At 43.4% G+C, this 25,995-nt stretch overlaps 1 protein-coding gene across 1 annotated transcript in view; it reads left to right on the forward strand.

The window, feature by feature from the left end:
* Positions 1-2,456, forward strand: part of LOC140210287 (neuropilin and tolloid-like protein 2) — a 44,723-nt gene extending 42,267 nt beyond the window's left edge. Inside the window, exon 9 of the mRNA XM_072279165.1 lies at positions 1,572-2,456. Coding sequence (XP_072135266.1) covers positions 1,572-2,155 — 584 coding nt within the window. The 3' untranslated portion in view covers positions 2,156-2,456. The remainder of the gene's footprint in view (positions 1-1,571) is intronic.
* The last annotated feature ends 23,539 nt before the right edge of the window (positions 2,457-25,995 follow it).

Genomic DNA, 25,995 nt, shown 5'->3' on the forward strand with positions numbered 1-25,995 from the left:
TTGAAGATTGCTGGGAACAATGCAAAGAAAGCTAGGCAGGCGTGCTTTGGGAAAATCAAGTCCAGAAATAACAAATGAATGGATGAAAATTGTAGCAGCAGAAGCTGTGGCACAGTCTCTCAGGCAGTGTTTTGGAGGTGGAAAGTGTGGATATGTAATTAAAATGCACCCTGGATTAAACAAGACTCTGAGTTTCTATATTGTTAGTTTCAGATGCCAGGTAGAGGGACGGAATTAGTGACAAGAGAGCAGAGGTTATGATGGGGACTAAAGATGGTACATTTATTCTTCCAAATATTAATTTATGGAACTTTTCTTCATTCATTCGAGGAAGTCAAGCAAGCTGACAATTTAAGGGCAGTGGAAGGGCCAAAAGAAGTGCTATGTTGTTGAGGGCGGCGTGAAGAAGAATAAAAAAAACGGAGTCAAGGAGAGAACTTTGGTGGTGATAGTGTAAACAGAAGAGGGGCCTTTGAAGATGATTCGCTGGTTTCAACTAACTAGATAAATATATTCTGCACTTTGTTATTGTTGTTCCCTGTTTGCTACCTTGAATTACTTATGTTTTGAAATGATCTTCACGGAATGCATGCAAGACGGAATCTTCCACTGTATCCTGGTACTTGTGACACTAATAAGCAGGCAAGTGCAGTTCCTCCCATTGAACCATACACAGAGGCATTGGGTGAGGATGGTATGGTCAACTACTGTACATTAAAGTTTGCAGACGCCAGGAAGGATAAGGATGGTTAGCTGACGTTTGTCATCATAACATGGTATGTCAGTCGTGACTTTGATCAGATCCTTCTTGGTAATAAGATGGGAACAAAAAGAATCAATTAAAATTTTGAGGAAAAATAAGCATGAGTTTTCCAATCCACAACTTTGGAGAAGGAAGAGGTTGGGAATCAAGTGGCTCTTTCAAGGAAGGAGTAGTGAAGTGTTAGTTTTTTTTTGAGAAAAGTGCAAATTCCACATAAATTCTTTTCTAAGGTTATTTCTTTTGTAGGACCCAGGAACTGAGGACAACATGGATAAAATAAAATAAAATCATTCATGAGAATGTTCATAATACAGCTTCAGATTGGAGAAGTTTCTGAATATTGCTGATGTAATTAAAGGTTTACACATATAAGTGGACACTTTACTTCAATGTTATATCCTCAAAGAGAAGTAAATCCACGTATTTTCAAATCACAATTTACAATAGATTTGTAAATTAAGTAAATTAGAACATAGCAATGATATCATTGTAGAAAATTGGAAACATCACATTGAAATGGAACAATTATGTGAGGTCGGTCTAGTTTATAAACTCATCAGAATTCATTTGAAGCTTTGAGATTTTGATAACACATTCGTTTTAAAATGACTGTGAAAGTGGAAGCCAAGATTTCTCTTATAGTCAAGAGATACGATTGTTACAATTATGTGATTCATATGCTGAGCTGTAGTTAAAGCAAGGACAGTTGGCTAATTTTTTTCGAGATGATTCATTTTTCTTTAATATGGTACGTTTGAATATGTCTAGGTTACTGATGTTTTCACCTTGGGATACTTGTACTTCACAGAAAAGAAGACGTCTGGCCTCTTTCACCAGATCACCAAGACTCATGGAACAGTCATCGGCATTTCATCAGGAATTGTTCTAGTTCTTCTTGTCATTTCAGTGCTGGTCCAAGTCAAACAACCTCGCAAGAAGGTTTTAGCTCGCAAAACGACAATAAACAAATCGGGATTTCAAGAAGTATTCGATCCCCCTCATTATGAACTCTTTTCCCTGAGAGACAAAGAAATAACGGCAGATTTGGCTGATTTATCCGAGGACTTTGAAAACTATCATAAACTGAGGCGTTCCTCCTCCAGTGCCTCCAGGTGCATTCACGACCACCACTGTGGCTCCCAGCCACCAAGCATCAAGCAAAGCAGGACTAATTTAAGCACAATGGATCTCCCATTTCGAAATGATTTCTCTCAGCCTCAGCCAATGAAAACATTTAACAGCACCTTCAAGAAAAGCTGCTACACTTTAAAGCACTCACAGGATAGTCCAGAGCGAGTCATGGAAGACAGGGTGATGGAGGAGATTCCGTCTGAGATTTACGTACGTGGCAGAAATGACACTGTTCAGCGTTCGATGTCCATTGACTTTTGAAACGGAACTGCCGTGTCATTACTGAGCACTTTGGTTTGGTCTGCTATCTCTTGAAACTGCTGCTCTGTTACTTTGATATTTTAATATACCCTGCGTATCAGCCCACAGATGAGGAATTATGCTCACCTGACTCTTATTGACTTTCTGTGAGGTGAACTGTCAAGAACAATTCTAAATATCAGAATTATAATAGTGTTCTGAAGCTTGTTAATGTTGTATCGCTGGTTTATAATTACTTACTGTAAATAAGCTAAAGGTTTAATTCTTTAATCTCCTGCTATTAGCCCATTAATTGCTCCAGTTCACTGGAGAGAAGTTTTTCAATTTAAGTATGAAAACAGCATTACATTAACATCAAAATTCCTTTAAAATAGCCTTTTTTTACTTAAAAGGAAAGAATAAAATTTTTGATCTTGCTAGTCTATGGTCTTGAATGGCAACATTATCTCTTTGTAATGGCTAGTTTTTTTAACAAATTAACCAGATTATTTAGATCATTTAATCCATGTGAATAAAGTTATCGTTAGCGAACTCACGGAATTGTGTCAGTACCAGTTCAAATAAAAAAGCTTGTTGAAATGTAAAATTATTTCTCTGTGTATACTATTGACAACATGGTTATCCATTTTCATGTAAATATTCGGCACTTTCGTTTAACATTTAAAATTCCACTTCTGTGACCTTACTGCGATAAAGAAGAGATATATTTTAAAAGCTGTGTGGTACGCAAGCGATGGCTGGAGAGAAGGTGAAATGTGAATCTAAGTGGTAAGAGTAAGTGATCAATCAACAGTCCCCGATGTTTGTGTGGGTAACAAGGCAGGGGAAGGACATGATCCCATCACAGCTTGGGTCCGGTGCGTACCTCACTGGGTTATAAACTTGAACAGTAACTTCACCCTCTGGGTTGTAAATACCGTAAATCTTCTGTGAACTCTCTAATGGTTCTTGCAGGTAGAAATAGTGGGAACAATCGAGTCCTGATTCCAGATGATTGGAGAGAGGTGCCGAGGGAATAGCCGCTGGAGACAGAATAGGACCACTTTTAAACTTTGTTCTGAGAACCTGGCAAAGATCTGTTAAAACTCAATGCTTTGCCCAGAACTGCCAAATTAAGAGCTCCACTCAATTATCAAGATTGGAGGATATGTTCTGCCACGGCGTTTGGTTGCCATATTTCTCATTTCACCTCCCTTCCACACATTTGTGGCTCAGTGGTACAACAGGCGGCAGAGTGGTGCTGCAGCTAGGGATCTGGATTCGATCCTGACCTCAGGTCTTGTCTAAATTGAATTTGCATGTTTGTTCCATTACTGCATGGGATTTCTCTGGGAACGGTGGTTGCTAGGTTTACTGGCTACTGAAAATAATCCCTAGTGTGAGTTGGTGGTCATGGGATTGGAGGGAATTGATGGACAAGCGAGACAGACTAGGTTGCAGGGAAATAAATGGGAGAATAAGACAAATTGGAATACACTAAGAGCCAGTACTGGCTCGATGGACTGAGTGGCCTCCTATTTTATATGAAAACATACAAAACTGATTTGCACAGAATCCTGGTACTATGTTGAATTATTACTTACCATCATGTTTTCATTCGCTCTACAACACAGAGGCAGGCCATTTGATCCATTGAGTCTGTACTGGCCCTAAGCATAATTTTATCGATCTCATTATACCGCTTATTTCCCTGTGACATGCTTTCTCATATTTGTCCATAATCATCTACAGTGGACAATTAACCTAACAACCAGCAAATCTTGCAATGTGAGGATTGGCGGGGAAGTCACGCAGTCACAGGGGGAGCACACAAGCTCTACAAAGACACCCGAATCAAAAGAGGTCTACACTGGGAGGATCTCCAAGCTTGAGTTCAAAGCAACATGGGCAGGCCAAAGGATGAATTCACCACAGGGTAATTTGTGACCTGATACCTATTTCAGGTACGAATGAAGCTATTTGGAGCAATGGCTATAAAAGATCGGGGAAGGGAAAAGCAAAGCATCGTGTATCATTTTCATAAAGCATGTGATCACCTTTCTGTACAGCATGATGAATCATTGCAAAAAATGAACCTCAGGGTCTTATATGGTGACATATATGTACTTCAATAATAAATTATTTTGAACTTTAAACCATTTCCATGGGCTCTAGCATTCCCCATATATTGAATCCAGAATCTCCAAATCATCTAATCATTCCCATTTGATTTGCACAAAAAGTGTGGTGCTGACGGCCAGCCTCGAGTGAATATCAGTAACTCCGTAGGAGTGGCACACAATTTGCCTTTTCAGGTTGACAGGATCCTAACACTGCTGTAATTGGTGCGAGTGCTGGCACCGTGAAGCAAGGTAGATTAAAGAATGTTCAACCACGGTCCAGCAGCTGTGGTCTGTGGCCCATGCTCACAGCTTTGTGATCAGAATCAGAATCAGGATTAACATCACCGCCATATGACATGAAACTTGTTATGCGGTGGCAGTACGTTGCAACACATAATAATAAAAGCTGTAAATTACTGTAAACATATATTTAAAAAGTTAAATTAAATAAGCAGTGTAAAAAGAGAAAAAAAAGTAATAGTGAGGTAGTGCTCATGGGTTCAACGTCCATTCAGAAATCTGATAGCAGGGGGGAAGAAGCCACTCCTGAATCACTGAGTGTGTGTCTTCAGCCTCCCGTACCTCCTCCCTGATGGCAGCAATGAGACGAGGGCATGTCCTGGGTGATGAATGTCACCTTTTTGAGGCATCGCTCCTCGACCATGTCCTGGATGCCGGGGAGGCTAGTGCCCATGCTGGAGCTGACTGAGTTTACAACTTCCTGCAGCTTACAGTACAGGTATTTCAATCCTGTGCAGTGGTCCCCTCACACCAGCAGACAGTCAGAATGTTCTCCACTGTATATCTGCAGAAGTTTGCAAGTGGTCTTTGGTGACATACCAAATTTCCTCAAACACCTCATGAAATATAGCCGCTGTCATGCCTTCTTTGGAACTGCTTCGATATGCTGGACCTAGAATGCTGACACCCAGGAACATGAAATTGCTCACTCTTTCCACTTTTGATCCCTCAATGAAGACTGGCGTGTATTCCCTCGTCTTACCCTTTCTGAAGCCCACAATCAATTCTCTGGTCTTATTGACGTTGAGTGCAAGGTTGTTGCAGTGACTCCACTCAACCAGCTGATCTATCTTACACCTTCTCATCACCATCTGAAATTCTGCCAACATAGTTGTGTCATCAGCAAATTTATAGATGGCAGTTGGGCTGTGCCTAGCCACACAGTCAGGGGTGTAGAGAGAGTAGAGCAGTGGGATAAGCACACATCCTTGATGTGCACCAGTGCTGATTGTCAGCGAGATGGAGATGTTACTTCTGATCTGCACAGACTGTGGTCTTCCATTGAGGGGGTCAAGGATCCACTTGCAGAGGGAGGTACAGAGGCCCGGGATTTGGAGCATTTTGATCAGATCTGTGGGAATGATTATGTTAAAAGCTGAGCTGTAGTTAATAAACAATAGCCCACTAACACTTAAAATCGGCTAACAAATTCATATTTAACTGCCGCTGAGGATCCGCTGAAGTACTACTAGGATATGATCCCTGTCAACTGTTCCTACTTTGTATTTGGAAGAAGGTTTTGAATCAGAAGCCAAGGAAGTTGCAAATGCTGGCATAGTATGCTGGACTGTGTATATTATGAATCAGATTTGTCCCTGTATATCAAAAAAAATGTACCAAATGCAAAATGGCACTGCACCTGCTTTTGTAGAAATTTGGCAAGTAAACTTGCCGCTCAAAATTAGGAAGTCTAATACTCATTTGTATGAAAACTTGGAGGGAATTTAAAGCATTCTGATGAAAGGTTATCAACTTCAAATGTCAACTCGACATTCATGTTCACTGATATTTCTAGACCTGATGAGTATCTCAAGCATTGTCCATTAGTGAATGATTTGAAAATCCCCTTCTTAAAATTTTGAGCAGGAAGAGCTTGCAAGAAAGCAAATAATGTATTCTCTGGCCTTTTGCCTCCAGATAGATCATGGTCTTTGGCAAGGAGAAGGTGGAAGTGTCAAAGACGTGTAGTGAAGACTGATAAATTTTCCTTTATTAGCTGAGGTATAAGATGTAAGAGCAAGGGGTTATGCCAGAACTGTGTACAATAATAACCAAATCACAGTTTGAGCACTGCATGCAGTTCTGGGCAATACATTGCAAGAAGAATGTGAATCACTGGAAAGGGTGCAGTGAAAATCTAAAAGAATATTGCCAGGAATGGAAAATTGTGACTATAGAGAAAGGGTTGTGTTCTCAGAGAAAATTAAGGCTGAAGTGGATATTTCTGTGTGCCTAATTAAAGGGGCCTGGATAGAGTAACAAGGGATAATTTGCTTAGCAAAAAAAACAGGATGTGTCAGTTTAATTAATTGTTGGAAGGATTAAAGCAGAGCTGGAGAAATATTATGTCACTCAGAGGATGGTAGAGATATGGAATTCACTGCGGTGAAAGAATGGTAGAGGGAGAAACACACATCACATTTAAAGAGTATCTAAATGTGTACTTAAAGAGCAAATGACCAGCAGAGCTCAGGACCAAACAACTGGAGTTAAGATGGCCAAATCTTTGTCTACCAATATAGACACAAAGGACCAAATGGCCTCCTTTTGCATTCTAACTTTCCTATGGTTTTTATGACGCACTGCAAGTAACCGTGCAGCATTGGAAAACAATGACTAAAAAAGGGAAAAGGGGTTGTCATCAATATTCTTTGTGTATGAGATGGGCAGTGCTGGATTTGAGTTCCCCTATGGTGGCACAGTACAACCCATGCAGAAATTTAGAGGAAATAGCAGGCGGAATAGACTAAGAAGAGTCAGTGAATGCTGTTTACTTGGGTTTTCAGAAGGCCTTTATCAAGGTGCCACACATTAGACTGCTCTACAGGATAAGAGACCGTGGTATTACAGTAAAGATATAGCATGGATAGAAGCTGGGCAGAGTGGGAATAAAGGAGGTCTTTTCTGTGTGGCTGTCGGTAATTAATGGTGTTCGGCAGGTGTTGGTGTTTGGACTGCTTCTTTGCATGTTATATGTCAATGATTTGGGTGATGGAACTGATAGCTTTGTGGTCAAGTTTGCAGAAAATACAAATAAAGGCGGAGGTACAGTTAGTATTGAGGAAGCAGGGAGTCTGCAGAAGGGTTTAGGCAGATTAGGAGAATGGGCAAGGATGGTTCGGGTGGAATACATTGTGAGGAATTGTATGGCCATGCATTTTGGTAGAAGGAATAAAAGATTAGATTATTTTCTACACAGGGAGAATATTCAGAATTCAGCGGTGCAAAGGGACTTGGGAGACTTTGTGCAGGATTTCCTAAGGGTTGACTTGCAAGTTGAGTTGGTGGTAAGGAAAGCAAATGTAATGTTAGCATTCATTTTAGGACTAGAATATAAAAGCAAGGATGCAATGCTGAGGTTTTATGAGGCATTGGTTTGGCTGCATATGAAGTATTGTCAGCAGTTTTGGGCCCCTTATCTAAGAAAAGATTTGCTGGCATTGGAGAGGGTCCAGAGGAGATTAATTTTGTAGCCTGAGGAAAAGTACACACTCAGGACAACAAATGCTTTTTCGGGTTTTAATTCCTTTATCTGTTTTAGATGTTTTAGTGCCGGAGGAGGGTCTCAAAACAAAATGAATGAATTTACAACCAGTTCCTGCCGTTACAATCTCAGTTTAACTTTCGATCCACACCCTTGTGCATCGACGAATTGCGGATGCAGTATAAAAATACGTAAAGCAAACCGCACAAAACTAATACGTCAGTGGCATTTCCGAAGGAACGCAATACAAACAACATCAGAATCCCACCAACTCTGTACCTTATACATAGCAGTGAAAATGTAAGCGAATACATCTCATCTAAGATGCTACTCCCTTTTAGCACACACCCGCTTATCTTTCAAACAGAGACTAAACATGCACTTTACGCTGTTACATTCACAATCAGTCATGATACAATAAAGTTCGACAAAAGGTACACTTTGGCACAATTTTTACAAGCTATTGCCTGCTAGTTAAATTACAGGAAGACTGACCTACTTGGCTGGTAAGGAACTTTGCACAAGCCACGCTATCCAGCGCCGATGCCTTCACTCGTGAAAATCTAAAGCATCCACATGTAAAACATGTCAAATTACTGATATTCTCGATTCGCCAACAAGCATAATCAAATTCACATGGATATTGTCAATTAATACTCACCGTTACAAATTCACATGGACATCGTCAATTAATACTCACCTCTCCTCGCCATGCCCAGTATCTCTGGGAGGAACTTAATCCCAAAGTCCCACCAGCTTCTTCTGCAGAAAACAAAAATGGTCTCCCCACTATCCCGCACATGCGTAATGACATCACCGTCTCCACTTAAAGGCACAGACAAATATTCTAGCATTACCCAGATGAATGCCTAAGTACACTTTTAACGATAATGAATAAGATTCGACGGTCACCCGGTTATTTTTGCCCCTGCATTCAAGTAATCGTCCTCGATTACTCGCTCACTACAAGGGCACTTTTAACCTCCTTAACTGCTTCTCTAAAGGGAACTGAACTGAGACTAGCCAGTATCTCAGACACAGCTGCTGGACTTATGGAGGCCTCCTCAAGGACTGAGCTTGGTTCGCAATGTGGGTTAGGGTGCTTTCCAGCATTTACTCATTTAAGTGCAGGAGGGAACCGACATTAGCAGTCGTCGGCTCCCCAGTCTCAGTTCCAGAAGGTGTCATATTTTCGGAAGATATGCTGTCTAGGCTGGGGTCAAGACTCTGTACACCCTGTTCTGACATGTCTTCTACCAATATCACACCATTCTCTGAATCTTCAGGATCTGATTCATGCCCCAGGGGTGAGCTGGCCTGAGTTACTGGAGCTTGCAGTCTCCTTTGGGTAGCTGGAGTGGGATGGTTCTCACAGGGTCTGATGTCTACCCTGTTCACCCTCTTGCTAGACCCACCCTCCCAAGGTTCCACAGTGTATGTGTTGTCTAGTACCTCTACCACCCTGTAGACAGTTGAGTTCCAAGCATCCTGGATCTTATTATGGCCTAATGGTCTGTTCCTCAAGTAAACCAGCGCATTCACATCAACTTTGGGACAGTAAACTTTGTCCTCCTGCCAGGCAATGCATTCTGTCACCTTCTGTTCAGAGTATTCTTTTGTTCTGGCATGTGCATCCCTCAGCCGGCTCTGGTGTACAGCTAGCCAGTCATGTTTCTGGTCCACCGTCTGTTCTTGCCCCAGCAGAGCATCCACGGGCAAGTGGGGATCCACCCCAAACAACAGATAGTAAGGTGATTACCCGGCGGTTGTGTGAGGTGTCGCATTATATGCATACACCAACTCGGGTAGATGTTCTGGCCATCTGCGCTTCTTTTCTGGAGGCAACGTACGCAACAAATCATGCATTGTCCTGTTGAAATGCTCGCACTGCGCGTTTCCAGTGAGATGATGAGGTGTGGTACGGCTTTCCTTTACCCCGTACAGCTTGCAAAGCTCCACTATGACCTCACTTTCGAAGTTATGGCCCTGGTCAGAATGCAATCTCTCAGGGACACCGTACTTCATGAACCATTCCCTCAAGAGCACCCTTGCTGTGGTGTCTGCCTTTTGATCCCGAGTTGGAAACGCTTGGTTGGATTTAGTGAAAACGTCCGTGACCACTAAGACATTCTCACGCCCATCAGTTGCCGGCTCCAACACCGTGAAATCTACAGCTGCAACTTCAAGCAGCCTAGAAGCCAGAAATGACTTCATGGGGGGGCGGATCCTAGGCTGCGGGATCTTAGTACACAACGTGGACAATTTTTGACCCACCGTGCCACATCCCCGTGTATGCCCACCCAAAAACATCGGCTTCGCAACAACTGCAGAGTACGTTCTACGCCTTGATGGCCCATAGAGTCATGTACATACTCTAACACTTTGCTCCTCAAGCTGATAGGTACCAGAAGCTGGTAACGCTCCCCAAGCTTCTCATCCTCAACTACCCTATACAGTAAACCTTTACGCTCCCTGATACTGTCCCAGTCCCTTAACAGAGACAGAACAGGTTTAGGCAGAGTTTTACACTCCTGGCCACTCAGCTTTCTTTCCTGATCCCATAAGTCTCTTAGGACACTTAACACCGGGTCTTGCTGCTGAAAAGTATGCAAGACCTCATTAGAATAACCTGGGAGGGTTGGAGTGTTCCCTTGTGTCGGACCACTTACCTCACCAGTACCAGCTTCCCAGGCTCGAATCTGCTTAACCCTACAGCTGTTAAGACCAACGGTAACCAGTGCCTGGTCAAGGCCAGTGCAGCGATTGATCAAACTACCAATCACCACAGACCCATCAAACTCGACATCCTCTGAGACAGGCTCAGGCTCCCCTGCAAATGGCTGCCTAGAGAGTGCATCAGCCACGGTATTGCTCCAACCCGGACGATACGGGACATCGAAGTCAAACACTGACAGCTGTGAGATCCATCTCTGCTCCACTGCTCCCAACTTGGCAGTTTTCAAGTGGGATATGGGGTTATTGTCAGTGATTACAGTGAATTTGGAACCCAACTAGTATCCACGAAACTTCTCTACTACAGCCCAAGCAGCTCCAATTTCATACTGCTATAATTCCTATCATTCTTTTCGGCATTTCTTAATCGCCAGCTTGCATCAGCAATAACCCTCTTTCCCCCTCCCTGCTGTTAGTATAACACAGCTCCTAGCCATGATTGCTGGCATCGGTCTCCACTATAAAAGGCTGGGAGAAATCAGCAAAGCCAAGGATCAGGGAATTGGTGAGTTTCTCTTTGAGCAAGTCAAAGGTAGTTTGACAGTCTTCCATCCAAGACTGTTGTATCAGCCAGTTTGTTTTACTTGGACTCCCTACATTAGTACACAAATTCACTACATCATGCAGTGGACCTGCAACCTTTGAGAATCCCTGAATGAATCGCCGATAATAACTGCAAAAACCAAGAAACGATCTTAAGTCCTTAACTATTGATGGTACTGGCCACTGCTGAACAGCTGAGACCTTCTCAGGATCGGTGCCTGTCCCCTTGGCTGATATCTGGTGTCCTAAGAACTTGACCGCTGACTGCAGAAAATGACACTTCTCCAGTTTTACCTTCAGACCAGTCTCCTGGAGGCACTTAAGCACAGTGTCGAGCCTCTCCAAGTGTTCCTGGAAAGTCTGTGAATACACCAGAATATCATGCGAGTACACAAGCATGATTTGGAAGGCTAAGCCATTCATGGTTGCCTGCATGAGCCTTTGACAAGTCGCTGGTCCATTGCAGATCCCAAACGGCATGCGAAGATATTCACACAGACCAAACGGGGTCAAGAAAGCAGTCTTATGCCTATCACGCTCCTCTACCGCCACTTGGTGATAACCACTCACGAGGTCTATTGTCGAGAAAAATTGCACTCCCTGCAGGGCATCAAAGTTCGCATCAATACGTGGGAGCGGGAACGTGTCCTTTCTGGTCTTAAGATTCAGTCTCAGATAACCTAAACACACTCTTCTGCTACAGTCAGCCTTCCGGACCAACACCACCGGTGAGGCATACGCACTATTGCTCTCCTGAATCACACCCTTCCTCAACAACGTTGAGATGTGCTCTTTCACTTCATTGTACTGATTCGGCGGAACGTGACTGTATGGCTGTGAAACAGGCTTGTCATCAATTAACAGAATTTCATGCTCGACCTTGTCAGTATACCCAAGGTCTTCCTCTTCAACTGCGAAGATATCCAGGTACTTAACCAGTAAAGCTCTTAGCTGAGCTTGTTGTCCTTCACTACCCCCAGTAACAAGCTTGTCTAGAATTGACTTTAACGTGATTACTACACTCCTCCTTTACACCCACGGTCACGTGATCAATGCTAGCATGTGGCGGGGTGGGAAGAGGTATAGTCAAGGTAGTTATGAGAGTCAGTGGGCTTGTAGAAGATGTCAGTGGACAGTCTATCTCCAGAGATGGAGACCCAGAGATCAAGAAAGGGGAGAGAATTGTCCGAGATAGACCAAGTGAATTTGAGGGCTGGGTGGAAGTTAGAAGTAAATTCGATGAAATTGACGAGCTCAGCATGGGTGCAGGAAGCAGCACCAATGTAGTCGTCAATATACCGAAGGAAAAGTTGAGGAGCAGTACCAGAACAGGTTTGGAGCACAGACTGTTCCACATAACCAACGAAGAGGTAGGCATAGCTAGGGCCCATGCAAGTTCCCATAGCTATACCCTTAGTCTGAAGAAAGTGGGAAGAGCCAAAAGAGAAGTTATTGAGTGTGAGAACCAGTTCTGCCAACCGGAGGAGGGTAGTGGTGGTGGGGAACTGGTGAGGTCTATTATCCAGAAAGTAGCGGAGGTCTTTGAGGCCTTCTTGATGGGGAATGGAGGTGTATAGGGATTGGACATCCATAGTGAAAATGAAGCGGTCGAGACTGGGGAACTGTAAGTTATTGAAGAGGTGGAGGGCATGGGATGTATCGCGGATGTAGGTGGGGAGGGACTGAACTATGGGTGACAAAATGGAGTCCAGGTAGGCAGATACAAGTTCAGTGGGACAGGAGCAGGCAGAAGCTATGGGTCTGCTGGGACAGTCAGGCTTGTGTATCTTGGGGAGGAGGTAAAACCGACCGGTACGGGATGCGGGAATTATGAGTTTAGTGGCTGAGGATGGAGGGTCTCCGGAGTTGGTAAGGGCGGTGATGGTATGGGAGACAATGGTTTGATGTTTTTTGGTGGGGTCCTGTTCCAGGGGTAAGTAAGAGGTGGTGTCAGAGAGCTGCCATTGGGCCTCAGTGAGGTAGAGGTCCGTCCGCCAGACTACTACGGCACCACCTTTGTCAGCAGGTTTGATGGTGAGGTTTATATCAGTGTGGAGAGAGTGGAGGGCAGTGCGTTCAGAGGGAGTGAGGTTGGAACAGGAGAGAGGAGCGGTGAAGTTGAGACGGTTGATGTCTCTGCGACAGTTGGAGATAAAAAAATCGAGTGCAGGTACAAGGCCCGAGCGGGGTGTCCAGGAGGAGGAGGAGGGTTGAAGATGGGAGAAGGGGTCTTCAGTAGGGAGAGGGGAATCCTTGCCAAGGAAGTAGGCTCGGAGACGTAGGCGACGGAAGAAGAGTTCAACGTCATGGCGGGCACGGAACTCTCTGAGGTGTGGATGGAGGGGACAAAAGTGAGGCCCTTGCTAAGGACAGAACGTTCTGCCTCAGAGAGGGGAAGGTCAGATTGGGGGGATCGCTTCATCGAGCACCTCCGATCCGTCTGCCAAAACAGACAGGATCTCCCAGTAACCACCCACTTCAACTCTGCTTCCCACTCCTGTTCAGATATGTCCATACATGGCCTTCTCTACTGCCATGATGAAGCTAAACTCAGGTTGGAGGAGCAACACCTCATATACCGTCTAGGTAGCCTCCAGCCCCTTGGTATGAACGTAGAATTCTCCAACTTCTGGTAATTCCCTCCCCCTCCCTTCCCCTATTCCTGTGTCACTCTGCCCCCTCCCCCAGCTGCCTATCACCTCCTTCATGATTCCGCCTCCTTCTACTACCCATTGTGCTTTCCCCTATTCCTTCTTCACCTTTCCTGCCTATCACCTCCCTGCCTCCCTTCTCCCACCCCTTTATCTTTCTCCTTACTGGTTTTTCACCTGGTACCTACCAGCCTTCTCCTTCCCACCTTCTTTATAGGGCCTCTGCCCATTCCCTCCACAGTCCTGACGAGGGGTTCCGGCCCGAAACATCGACCAATCTTTTCCACGGATGCTGCCGACCTGCTGAGTTCCTCCAGCGTGTTGTGAGTGTTGCTTTGACCCCAGCATCTGCAGATTATTTTGTGTTTACGTACCTCTATCTCTAGATACCCAAGGTAGGGAATATCAAGACCATTTGCAGCTGTTAGCCTAAGCCAGCCAGCAGTGGACAACATATCCTCGTCCTCTCCATTCAAGTGTTCTCGAAAGAACTGCTCGGTCAGGGTGCTTACCTGACTACCTGTGTCCAACAGACAACGGTCAGTGACACCTGATATTTCAAGCTCAACAACTGGACATGTTCCTATGGCGACCTGCAGCAACTGGTCACGGGATAGCTGTACATTATCCATATCTATGAGGTTCCGCCGAATTGCCCGACTCCCAACCTCTTGAGTGCAGGAGGATGCAGACTCCACTTCCCTTGTACTCTGCTTCCGTGGGCAATCCTTGGCCAAATGCCCTCCCACCTGACACTGGAAACATATTAGTTGCCCATCTTCTGTGAACCTAGGCTGTGAATTACATCTGCCACTAGTAGAGCGTGTGAAATCCCTCCACACAGTGAGATCTTTCACTGCTTGAGTCAATTCACAAAGCACTTTGCCCTGCTCTGCGACCACATCAAGGACGTCATCTAGTGTGTCAGACTCAGATTCCCGAGCTTTAAGAATCGAGCACTGTGCCTGGCTCCTGCTACACTTTGACTTTCCAGACCTTGTATTTCCCAGGAGCTCTTCTACGAGCCACAGACGAGCCTCCTCCCTCACTTCTATCATTGAGGTCTCAGGGTAGTCCCGCAGGAATCTGTGGAGCTCCTTTCTGAGGGAAGGATCCCTGATCCCCTCTATAAATTGATCTCTTAGCACCACCCTCTTATCGGTCACGGCATCAGGGAAGTGCTTCGCTATCAAGTTAAGAGCTTGGGTGAGGGTATGTGAAAACTCTCTTACATCCTCACCCTCACGCTGTTTGTGACTGTAGAAGCTATGCCACAGCTGGGGTGCACTACGCTTGTCTCTGAAAGCTTCCCTGAGGTAGGTGAACAAGTCATCAGCGCGGTCTTCCTCAGCATCGCTGCGCATATGTGCTTCCTCTAAGGCTGCACCCTGAGCAGGGACATAACAAAGTCATACTGATCCTGGTCAGACTGATTTCTAGTATGAAGTGCAATTTGTACTTCTTCAATAAAGTCATCAACAGACCTCCCATCTTTCTCAATGTTCCCCATAAATGGAACAATGTGTCTTTCCCTTGGGACATATACATAGGACATTCTGCTTAATTTATCTATGGTTGCCATGGCTTCATCATACCTACAATGCAATTCCCTAATTTGTTCATTCAAATCAGGTTCAACTGGTGTGTCCTCTGAGTGTAACATAGTAAAAGCTCAAGTATTTAAAGTTTTCACAAGAAGTCTGCAAAAGGAGTTGTTATTTTCCTTTGCTACAAACACGATGGCTTCACGGCCCGCAGCTCCCTGGATTAACATCTCCGTTCTGCATCCTGACGTCCCAGCCCATTCCCGAGGCTCTACCACGCTCTCCACGAGGCAACAGGCGCTCCCTCCTTCCACCCGACGGGAACAGCGGTCCTGGTTTTCACCACTACTGTATTAGGTATTGTATATTATACTGCATACAACAATCAGAGACCCTCTAAACTGGCTTGGAATTAGCCCCAATCCTGGTACCAAATTTTGTAGCCTGGGGAAAAGTACACATTCAGGACAACAAATACTTTTTCGGGTTTTAATTCCTTTATCTGTTTTAGATGTTTTAGTGCCGGAGGAGGGTCTCAAAACAAAACGAATGAATTTACAACCGGTTCCTGCCGTTACAATCTCAGTTTAACTTTCAATCCATACCCTTGTGCATCGACGAATTGTGTATGCATTTTAAAATACGTAAAGCAAACCGCACAAAACTAATACGTCAGTGGCATTTCCGAAGGAACGCAATACAAACAGCATCAGAATCCCACCAACTCTGTACCTTATACATAGCAGTGAAAACGTAAGCGAATACATCTCATCTAAGATGCTACTCCCTTTTAGCACACACCCGCTTATCTTTCAAACAGAGACTAAACATGCACTTTACGCTGTTACATTCACAATCAGTCATGATACAATAAAGTTGGACAAAAGGTACACTTTGGCACAATTTTTACAAGCTATTGCCTGGTAGTTAAATTACAGGAAGACTGACCTACTTGGATGGTAAGGAACTTTGCACAAGCCACGCTATCCAGCGCCGATGCCTTCACTCGTGAAAATCTAAAGCATCCACATGTAAAACATGTCAAATTACTGATATTCTCGATTCGCCAACAAGCATAAACAAATTCACATGGATATCGTCAATTAACACTCACTGTTCCTCACCATGCCCAGTATCTCTGGGAGGAACTTAATCGCAAAGCCCCACCAGCTTCTTCTGCAGAAAACAAAAATGGTCTCCCCACTATCCCGCGCGTGCGTAATGACATCACCGTCTCCACTTAAAGGCACAGACAACTATTCTAGCATTTTCCGGATGGATGCCTAAGTACACTTTTAATGATAATGAATAAGATTCGACGGTCACCCAGTTACATTCATGAGAATTATTTAGATGAATATGGGTGGGGGGGGGAGTCTCTTGTGAAAGGCTTAGAAAGAGTAGACATGGAGACTTGCCCCTCTCCTATGGTGGGTGAGTCTAGGACCAGAGAGCACAGGCTCAGAATGCAAGGATATCCATTTAGAACAAAGATGAGGGGGAACTCCTTTACCCAGAGAGTGGTGAATCTGAGGAATCCATTATAACAGAGGGCTGTGCAGGCCAAGTCACTCAGCATAGTTAGAGTAGAAGTTGACAAGTTCTTGGTGAGTGAGGGCATCAGAGATTATGGAGAGAAGGTAGGAGAACAGGATTGAGAGGGATCGTATAGCAGCAATGATGGAACAACAGAGCAGACTCGATGCTCCAAGAGTCCTAGTTCTGCTCCTTACTGTCTAAGCAGGAAAATGGTAATAGTTTTCAGAGCATGAAGAGGCAAGAAGGCATCAGCAAAGGTCTCAGACAGGAAACTATCACTTCCTATTATACTTAGTATCTAATCTCAACTATGTTTTCTTTATCGCAACACACATAACAGTTGCTGGTGAACGCAGCAGGCCAGGCAGCATCTATAAGAAGAAGTACAGTCGATGTTTCGGGCTGAGACCCTTCATGAGGACGAACTGAAAGAAGAGATAGTAAGAGATTTCCTTACACACTTCCTCATCCCAGGATGTCAGTGAACTCTTATATCCTGTAATAATTGCTGTCAATGTGAAAAATAGTAACAACTCAAGTGCTATCAATAACACAAACTTCAAATGTATTGCTATATTTTGTGAAGAGTGAGTTATGTTACAGAAATCTTAAATGCCTCCATAGCTTTTTAACCATTAGCATTATCTTCTTTGTTTATTTCTTTGTTTAATAAATTCGTAGATTGCTGGATCTCCTGCTAGGGCATCAAGGTGAACCTGGAAGAGAAACAAAGGAAATTACACAACGTGTATTTATGCAACAGAAATCTTTGCAAGGTGTAATCAATATCATTTTTGAGCCGTCAGATCTGCAGAAAACTGAGTGTACTCTTCAGACTTCATCGATTCCTCTCTGCTTTCCCAAAAATGACATGTTTGTTAATTTTATCAACGGATATGATAAGTGACTTTTAGCCTTTAAAATGCATCCTGTTACAGCAGGTAATTATCCCAAGCCTACGGAAAATAAGTGAAAATTGTAAAATGTGCTGAATATGAATTATTTGAATATAAGAAGCTCATTTATCCAGAGTAGGAATAATAGGTACTGAAGCCTGTACTCAGCATTTTGCTTTATTCTCATCCACAGCGTCAAGTCATACCTTCAGTTGACAAATTAATATTAATTGCCTAATTTAGCTGCATTTTTCATTACCAGTCTATAACTCCAGAGGATTATCAAAGAGGAAGTCAATTTTCACAAATATTTCCGTCACTTCTACGTCCTCTTAATTCCTTTCACTTATTTAATGTTTTATATACTAAAACATATGACCTTGCAATATAAGCTAAAAATCAAAATTGCTTTCTCCTCAATGGAGCACTGCAAAGGGAATAAATAAAACAAGTTCAAAATTACTAAATTATGTGCTCCACATAACTATGCATTCATTTAAAGAAATCTGAGTCAAGAAGCACTACCTATACTTATATGCAGCCTCTCAGCTTCCTAGATATTCTTAAAGTACTTCAGAGACATTGAATTATCTTTTGAAGCAGAATGATTGTTTTGCAGACAGATGGATGTCTAATATATGCATCCCAAGCTCTCACAAACAGTCATGCTCTGAATGTACAAACACTCTGCTTTTGACAGTGTTGATTGAAAGCTCACAAGCACACAAAAAAAACCTCATCTTTTCTTTACACTTCTCCTTCCGCATGTGCAGATTTCACATTTCATCCAACAGGTGTACGTCTGGCAGTGCAGCATTTCTGCAGTATCCCGTTGAAATGTTGGCCAAGGTTTCATGACCATCACATTCCAACACAAGAGTGGGAGGAAAGGACCATAATGTAGGGTCTTTCTGGTCCTGAAGGCTTCTCTTTATTGATTACAACTCAGCATTTAATATCATCATCCCCTCAAAACTAACCAATAAACTCCAACACCTTGGCCTCAATAGCTCCTTGTGCAATTGGATCCTGGATTTCCTCACTTGTAGACCACAGTCAGTTCAGATTGGCAACAGCATCTCCTCCACAACCTCCATCAGCAGAGGTGCACCACAGGGATGTGTGCTTAGCCTCCCGCTCGACTCGCTTTACACCTATGACTGTGTGGCTGAGCACAGACCCAATGCCATATTCAAATTTGCAGATGACATCACTGTTCTGGGCTGAATCAAAGGCGCTGATGAATCAGCGTACGTGAAGAAGATTGAAATTTTGGCTGAGTGGTGTCAGAACAACAAACTCACACAATGGCAGCAAGACTAGGGAATTGATTGCAGACTCAAGAGAGGGAAACAAGAGGTCCATGAGCCAGTTCTTGTCAGAAGATCAGAGGTGCAGAGGGGGTTGTTGGTGTTGTTGTTGAATGCCATTGGGTCGAGGAGAGGGATTAGCAACTTTAAATTTCTGGGTTGTTCTATTTCAGAGAATCTGTCCTGAACCCAGCACCTCAGTGCAATTGTGATGAAAGCATGGTAGTGTCTCTACTTCCTTAGGAGTCTGCGGAGATATGGCACGATATCTGAAACTTCTATAGATGTGCTGTGGAGACTGTATTGACTGGCTGCATCATAGCCTTGTATGGAAACACCAATGCCTTTGAATGGAAAATCCAACAAAAGGTAGTGGACTTGGCCCAGTACATCACAGATGAAGCCCTTCCAAACACTGGCCACAGGTAAAGCCCTTCCAAACATTGAGCTGTCGTAGGAAAGAAGCATCCGTCATCAGAGATGCTCACCACCCAGGCCATGCTTTTTTCTTGCTGCTGCCATCAGGTCGAAGGTACAAGAGCCTCAGGACTCGCACCACCAGGTTCAAGACAGTTACTACCCCTCAACCATCAAGCTCTTGAACAAAGAGAATAACTACACTCACTTGCCCATCCATTGAGATGTTCCCACAACCAATGATCTCACTTTAAAGACTCTTTACCTTGTTCTTGTTATTTATTGCTATTTACTTATATCTGCATTTGCAGACCTTGTTGTCTTCTGCACTCCAGTTGACCCTGTTAGAGTTATAATTCTATAGATTTGCTGAGTCTGCCCACAGGAAAAGAAGAATCTCTGAGTTGTATATGGTGTAATTTATGTACTTTGATAATAAAATGTACTTTGAACATTGAACTTCTGAACTACTGGAGAGGGAGGGGCCAGGCTGGCGGAAGCAGCCTCTCAATGCGATGATGTCACTAAGTGGCAACTCTTTGTGTGCGGCTCCAATGGGCATCATCAAGTATTCCAGTTTAAGATTACTACAGCTGAAATCCCAGTCACAGCCATGGGTACTTCAGTAAGCAGCTTTGTTTTAAGATGTTTAAAAACTCTATTGATAGTCAAAATTGATGAACTTTGGACTGTAGACTTGGGGGGGCGAGTGCAGTTCCCCTTTAAGAAAATGGAAGCGGAGATACCACTCCGATCTACAAGTGCAATTGAAACACAGAAGCTTTAGGCTTCCACTCCCAATTGTCTGGCTGGCAAATAAAATCGATGACATCAGGAAAATAAAATTGAAGACCTCAGAGTTGTACGAGACAGACATCAGGGACTGATGTGTACTCTGCTTTACAGAAACATAGCTCATGTCATTATCTTTGGGCACAGCAATGAAGCCCAATGGCTACAGCATTCTCTGCAAAGACAGTACTGCTCAATCTTTTAAACACAGAGGAGGTGGAGCATGCTTTATGATTAACTCATCATGGTTCTTTCTTACCTGACTTGAAACATCCAGCAGTCAAATGTTGTCCACTTTATCTGCTGAGATAATCATCCATCCTCCTGGTAGTGGTGTGCATTCAGGCCAATAACAGTCCAGCACTGCAGGTGCTGAGCAACGTAATCTGCAAACACAAAACCGCGAACTCCAATGCTTTCCCGATCACTGCAGGAGATTTCAACCAGGCCACCTTGAAGAAGTTTCTGAACAACAACCGCCAACATCCCATCTGTGGAACCAAAGCCAACACACCTGACCACTGTTGTACAACAATCAAGAGTGTTTGCCGTGCCATCCCACAGCCACACTTTGGAAAGTCCACTCACCTGGTTGTACTTCTACTTCCAGTGTGCAGGCAGAGACTAAAGACCAGTGGTGAGGGCCAAGAAGGTATGGTCAAGGGAGGCAGGGGAGAACCTACAGCACTGTTTTGACTCAGTGGACTGGAAGATATTCAAGGATTTGTCTTCAAATCCGAATGAATATGCCACAGTTGTCATTGATTTCACCAAGACCTGTATGGATGAGTGTGTGCTTTTGAGAACATATCAGACATACATAAAACAAAAGGAAATGGACAAACCAGGAGATTTGTAGTCTGCTGAGGGCTAGATCTGTGGCAATCAAGACTGATGATCTAAAACTAAACAAGAATTCCAAGTACGACTTACAAAAGGCTGGCTTAAGGGTGAAAAAAAAATAATTCCAATGAGGTTAGAGATGGAATCAGATGCATGGCAGTACTGGCAGGGTTTACAGGCAGGGTTTACATCATGAATGGCTGTGATGCTTCACTCCCAGACGAGCTCAATGCTTTTTATGGTCGTTTTCAATGGGAGAATAAAACTACAGCTTCGAGGATCCCTGCAGCACTGGTGACCCTGTGATCTCTGTCCCAGAGGCCAACATCAGAACATCTTTCAAGAGAGCCAACCTTCACAAGGCCTCAGGCCCTGATGGTGTACCTGGTAGGGCTCTGAGAATCCCTGACAACCAATTGTCAGGACTGTTCAAGGTCATGTCCAATCTCTCACTGCTGCATTCGGAGGCTCCCACCTGCTTCAAAAGGGCGACAATCATATCCTCAGTTCTCATCAGCGAGCTCCAAAACTTGGGCCTCTAGACCTCCCTCTGCAACTAGGTCCCTGTCAGTCTGTGCGGATTGGAAATAGCATCTTCTCCTCGCTGAAAATCAATACTGGTGCGTCTCAAGGATGCATGCTTACTCACTCAACGCCCAAAATTGTGTGACTGTGTGACTCAGCACACCTCAAATGCCATCTATAAATATGCCAACAACACAACTATTGCTGGCAGAATTTCAGACGGTGACAAGAAGACATACAGGAGCAGGACAGATCAGCTGGATGAGTGTAATGCAGCAACAACTTTGCACTCAATATCATTAAGACCAAGGAATTGATTGTGGACTTCAGGAAGAGGAAGTCGAGGGAGCACACACCAGTCCTCATCAATGAATCAGAAGTGGATAAGGTGAGCAGTTTCAAATTCCTGGATGTCAGCATCTCTGAGGATCTATCCTGGGCCCAACATATTGATGCAATTACAAAGAAGTTACAACAGCGGCTATATTTCATGAGGAGTTTGAAGAGTATTGCAATGTCACCAAAGGCACTCGCAAATTTCTAGGTCATCGTGCGGAGCATTCTAACTGGTTGCATCACCCTCTGACAGGCAGGGGCCCCTGCACAAAATCAGAAAAAGCTGCAGAAAGTTGTGAACTCAGCCGGCTCCATCATGGGCACCAGTCTCCCCAGGATCCAGGACACCTTCAGAAGGCAATACCTCAAAAGGGTGACCCCCATCACCCAGGACATGTCTTCTTCACATTGCTGCCATCGGGGAGGAGGTACAGGAGTTCTTCCACCACTGGAGAGAGAGAGACCATGTTGGGTGAGGTATGCAGTAGGACACCACCCTGGAGTGGCAGCAATGCTATTGATGTGTAGGAATGCAATAGAGCAGGACTGAAAGCATTGACTATGAACGTAAAGAGCGAAAAGGCATTGCACAGTTCACTATTGTAATATTTTATTACAAATAAAGATTATTTTGATTTTTAAAAAGTGATGGTTATACCACTTTATTAACAAATTAACAGCTGGTAATGTAATCAAATAGCTTGCTCTGTAGATATAGAGACTTGGCCGAACAATTATCAATTTTTATATTAGGTGCCTGTGAACAACACTTAATACATTCTCATATCTGAATAAATAAGCAGATTTCTGACATCTTTATGAGAAACTTCCATTTTAAAGAATAAAAGGTTTGCATTCATACCCTGATGGAGAAGTACTTGACTGGTGTCCTAATAGATGAATGGTCAGCTGGAGGCCGCGTCTGCTCTCTGAGGTGAATATAAAAGATCCAATGGCACATTTTAAAGCGATTGGGCATCCTTGCACTATCACAGCTGACATCTGTTCCTCGGCCAACATTACAAAGAAAGATTAACTTGCCATCACCGCCTTGTTATTTGTTGAAATTTGTGGTGCTTAGATTTCCTGTGATCTCTGGATATACCAAAGTGCTTTACAGTTAATTAAGTATATTTAGAATGTGATCACTAATGCAGTGTAGGAAATGTTGCAGCTAATTTCTACATCACAAAATCCAGCAAATGGCAAAACCACGATGGCAAATTATTTTTTCTTCATGATGCTGGCTGAGAGACAAATGGCAGCTGATGCATCGTGAGAATACCCACCTCTTTGGGACTGGGTCCAGTATGTAAGCATCATTGCAAAGAAAGTGTGGCAGCGCATCTACTTTCTTAGAAGTTTGCAAAGATTCAGCATGTCATTTAAAACTCTGACAAATTTCTATAAATGTGTGGCGGAGAGTACTTTGACTGGTTGCATCTTCACCTGGTATGGAAACACCTATGCCCTTGAACAGAAAAACCTACAAAAAGTAGTGGATACAGCCCAGTCCATCACAGGTAAAGCCCTCCCACCATTGAGCACGTCTATATGAAGCATTGTCTCAGGAAAGAGGCAAGCATCATCAAAGAACCCCACCATTCAGGCCATGCTCTATTCCCACTGCTGCCATCAGGAAGAAGGTACAGGAGCCTTAGGTCCCACACCTTCAAGTTAAGGAACAGTTATTACTCCTAGCCTTCAAGCTCTTGAACCAGAGGGGATAAATTCACTCAACTTCAGTTGCCCCATCATTGAACTGTTCCCACACCTGTGGACTCACTTTCAAATCTTCATCTCATATTCCTGGTATTTATTTATTATATCGTTATTTTTCTTTTGGTATTTGCACAATTTGTTGTCTTTTGCACATGGGTTGTTTGCCCATCCTGCTGGGTGCAGCCTTTCATTGATTCTACTGTGCTTCTTGTGAATGCCCACAAGAAAATGAATCTCAGGGTTGTATTATGTGACATACAGTAAATGTACTTTGATAATAAATTTACTTTGAACTTGATGCAATGCTGCTGCTTACACTAGGCTTCTGAGTGCTCCTGATGCACAGAAACGAGATACTCAATGTCACCACAAATACTCCAACTTGACCTATCATGGGCCAAGGATTCCCAGGAGCTAATGGGATGTTCGCAAAACCTCCCTGAAAATAGACAGAAATTTAACAAATTCATGAGCCAGTACCTCTTTCTTTTCAACATGAAGGTTCAAAGCCCACTTTCCTAATTTACATCAGAGTAACAACTACAAGGAGCTATTTTTTTCTTTAATAAAATTGGGAAGAATGTCTGTGCCTTGTTTTTAGACCTCATTGAGAATTGCGCCACCGGCAGAGATTAATCACTTAATTAGAGCACACACGTTACATGAGCAGATCTACTTCAATGTTTTAGGAAGGGCAATTTGGAATATAGCGGAATCTTAAAGAAAAGAGAAAGTGTGGGACCAATATGAGAATCATACGCTTATTTTCATGTTTATCGATTTGCCCAGTATGGTAAATTAGCTCGCCAGACACAGGAACATATTAACTCTCTGGATTTCTCTTCTTTAAAAAATGGTCAAAGTAGTCCATAAATATCCTTGTGGGCATTTGTAGAGAAATATTTGATAAACAGGAGAGTGAAAGGTTATTATTGATAGACGAGAATGCAGAGTTGGGTTTGCAGTCAGGTTAGCCCTGACGTTATTAAATGGAGTAGCAGGCTGCAGGGGCTGAGTAGTGTTCCTCTGCTTCTAATTTATTAATTCATATGCATATTCATGTGTACATATGATGTGTACATATGATTGTTATTGTATGCCCATGTACACATATTCATGTGTACATGGGCATACAATAACAATCATGATATAACACCTAGATGTATTTGTACATTTATTTTACTGATAAATACCAAACTTCAGAGAAAAAAAGGAGGTAACATTATTTCGCAAGGTGACCCAAACAATGTCAACCACCTGTGCATTAACTGTTATCAATCACATTTGAACCTGAACCTAATGCGGAATTACCCACAAGAGAAGATTATTGATTCTGAGGAAGGACGTGAGCTATAAAGAACATTTGATGAAACCACACTCTGAATCCATGTCCAAAGCCCTAAATTGTGGTGCTTTTGTATCACCTCACAGATGCCCAATTTAAGTACTTGCTAATTTCTATCATGACAATGTGCTCATTAAAAGTGTCATGGTGATTCTGGTTTCAGAATGAGCAGTTTCCAGAGTGTTATGAAGATCAATCTGGTTTGTGAATGGCCAGCAATCGGTAACCATTGGAAAAATATTATCGAATTTCACCAACATTGAAAAAGCATGTGCATGCCTGGAAAAAAACATCACTCATGCAACCTCTGTTGATTTTCCAGAAAGAACTGGAAACGGCAGCTTATGCTGAAAATACCATGTCACATGCTTAAATTTCTCAGTCATAACCTGTGCAATATGTTCTTCATCCCACACTTTTCAGTCCCAAGGAACCTCAATCTCCTGTCCCTTTCCCAAAATTAATAGGGAGGAAAATTGAGTCCTCTTCACAAATCACTTTTTTTTCAACTGGTGGTATAGGTCCAAAACTATCCCTGTGTTACTCAGATCCATTCTTGAGAAAATTCTTTACTTTTTAAGGGTGACTCTACGGCTGCAGAATTTTTAAAAAATTCATTTCGCAGATGTTAGTTAGGTAATTTTTGTAATACACAAACCACCTTTTGTAGTAGTGCCATCACTCAAGTCAAGTACGATGTTCTCCTAAGGAGTTGTCTATTGGTGGGGCTTCAGGTGGCTGCAGAGGCTGATCAGGGACCCATATATTCCGGTGCAGTGCGGGCAACAGTGTGTGCCTGTGGTTAGTGGTTGGTCTTTTAGTTGTTCAGTCCCTGCGTTTGGAGCTGCCACTGGTTCTCTGCGGCACAGCAGAGGTCAATCTCAAGTAGCACAGCTCAGGCTTGAGCAGATTTCCTCCAGGTGTATCTATCAAGTGTAATGTCTTCTCAGTTTTTAGATGTGATGTTGAATTTCTTCAGGCTGATTTTGATGTCTGTCTTTGCAACATTTCATTTGCCTACCAGGGGCTCACTGACC

The sequence above is a fragment of the Mobula birostris genome, chromosome 15, assembly GCF_030028105.1.
Source record: "Mobula birostris isolate sMobBir1 chromosome 15, sMobBir1.hap1, whole genome shotgun sequence".
Classification (NCBI taxonomy): domain Eukaryota; kingdom Metazoa; phylum Chordata; class Chondrichthyes; order Myliobatiformes; family Myliobatidae; genus Mobula; species Mobula birostris.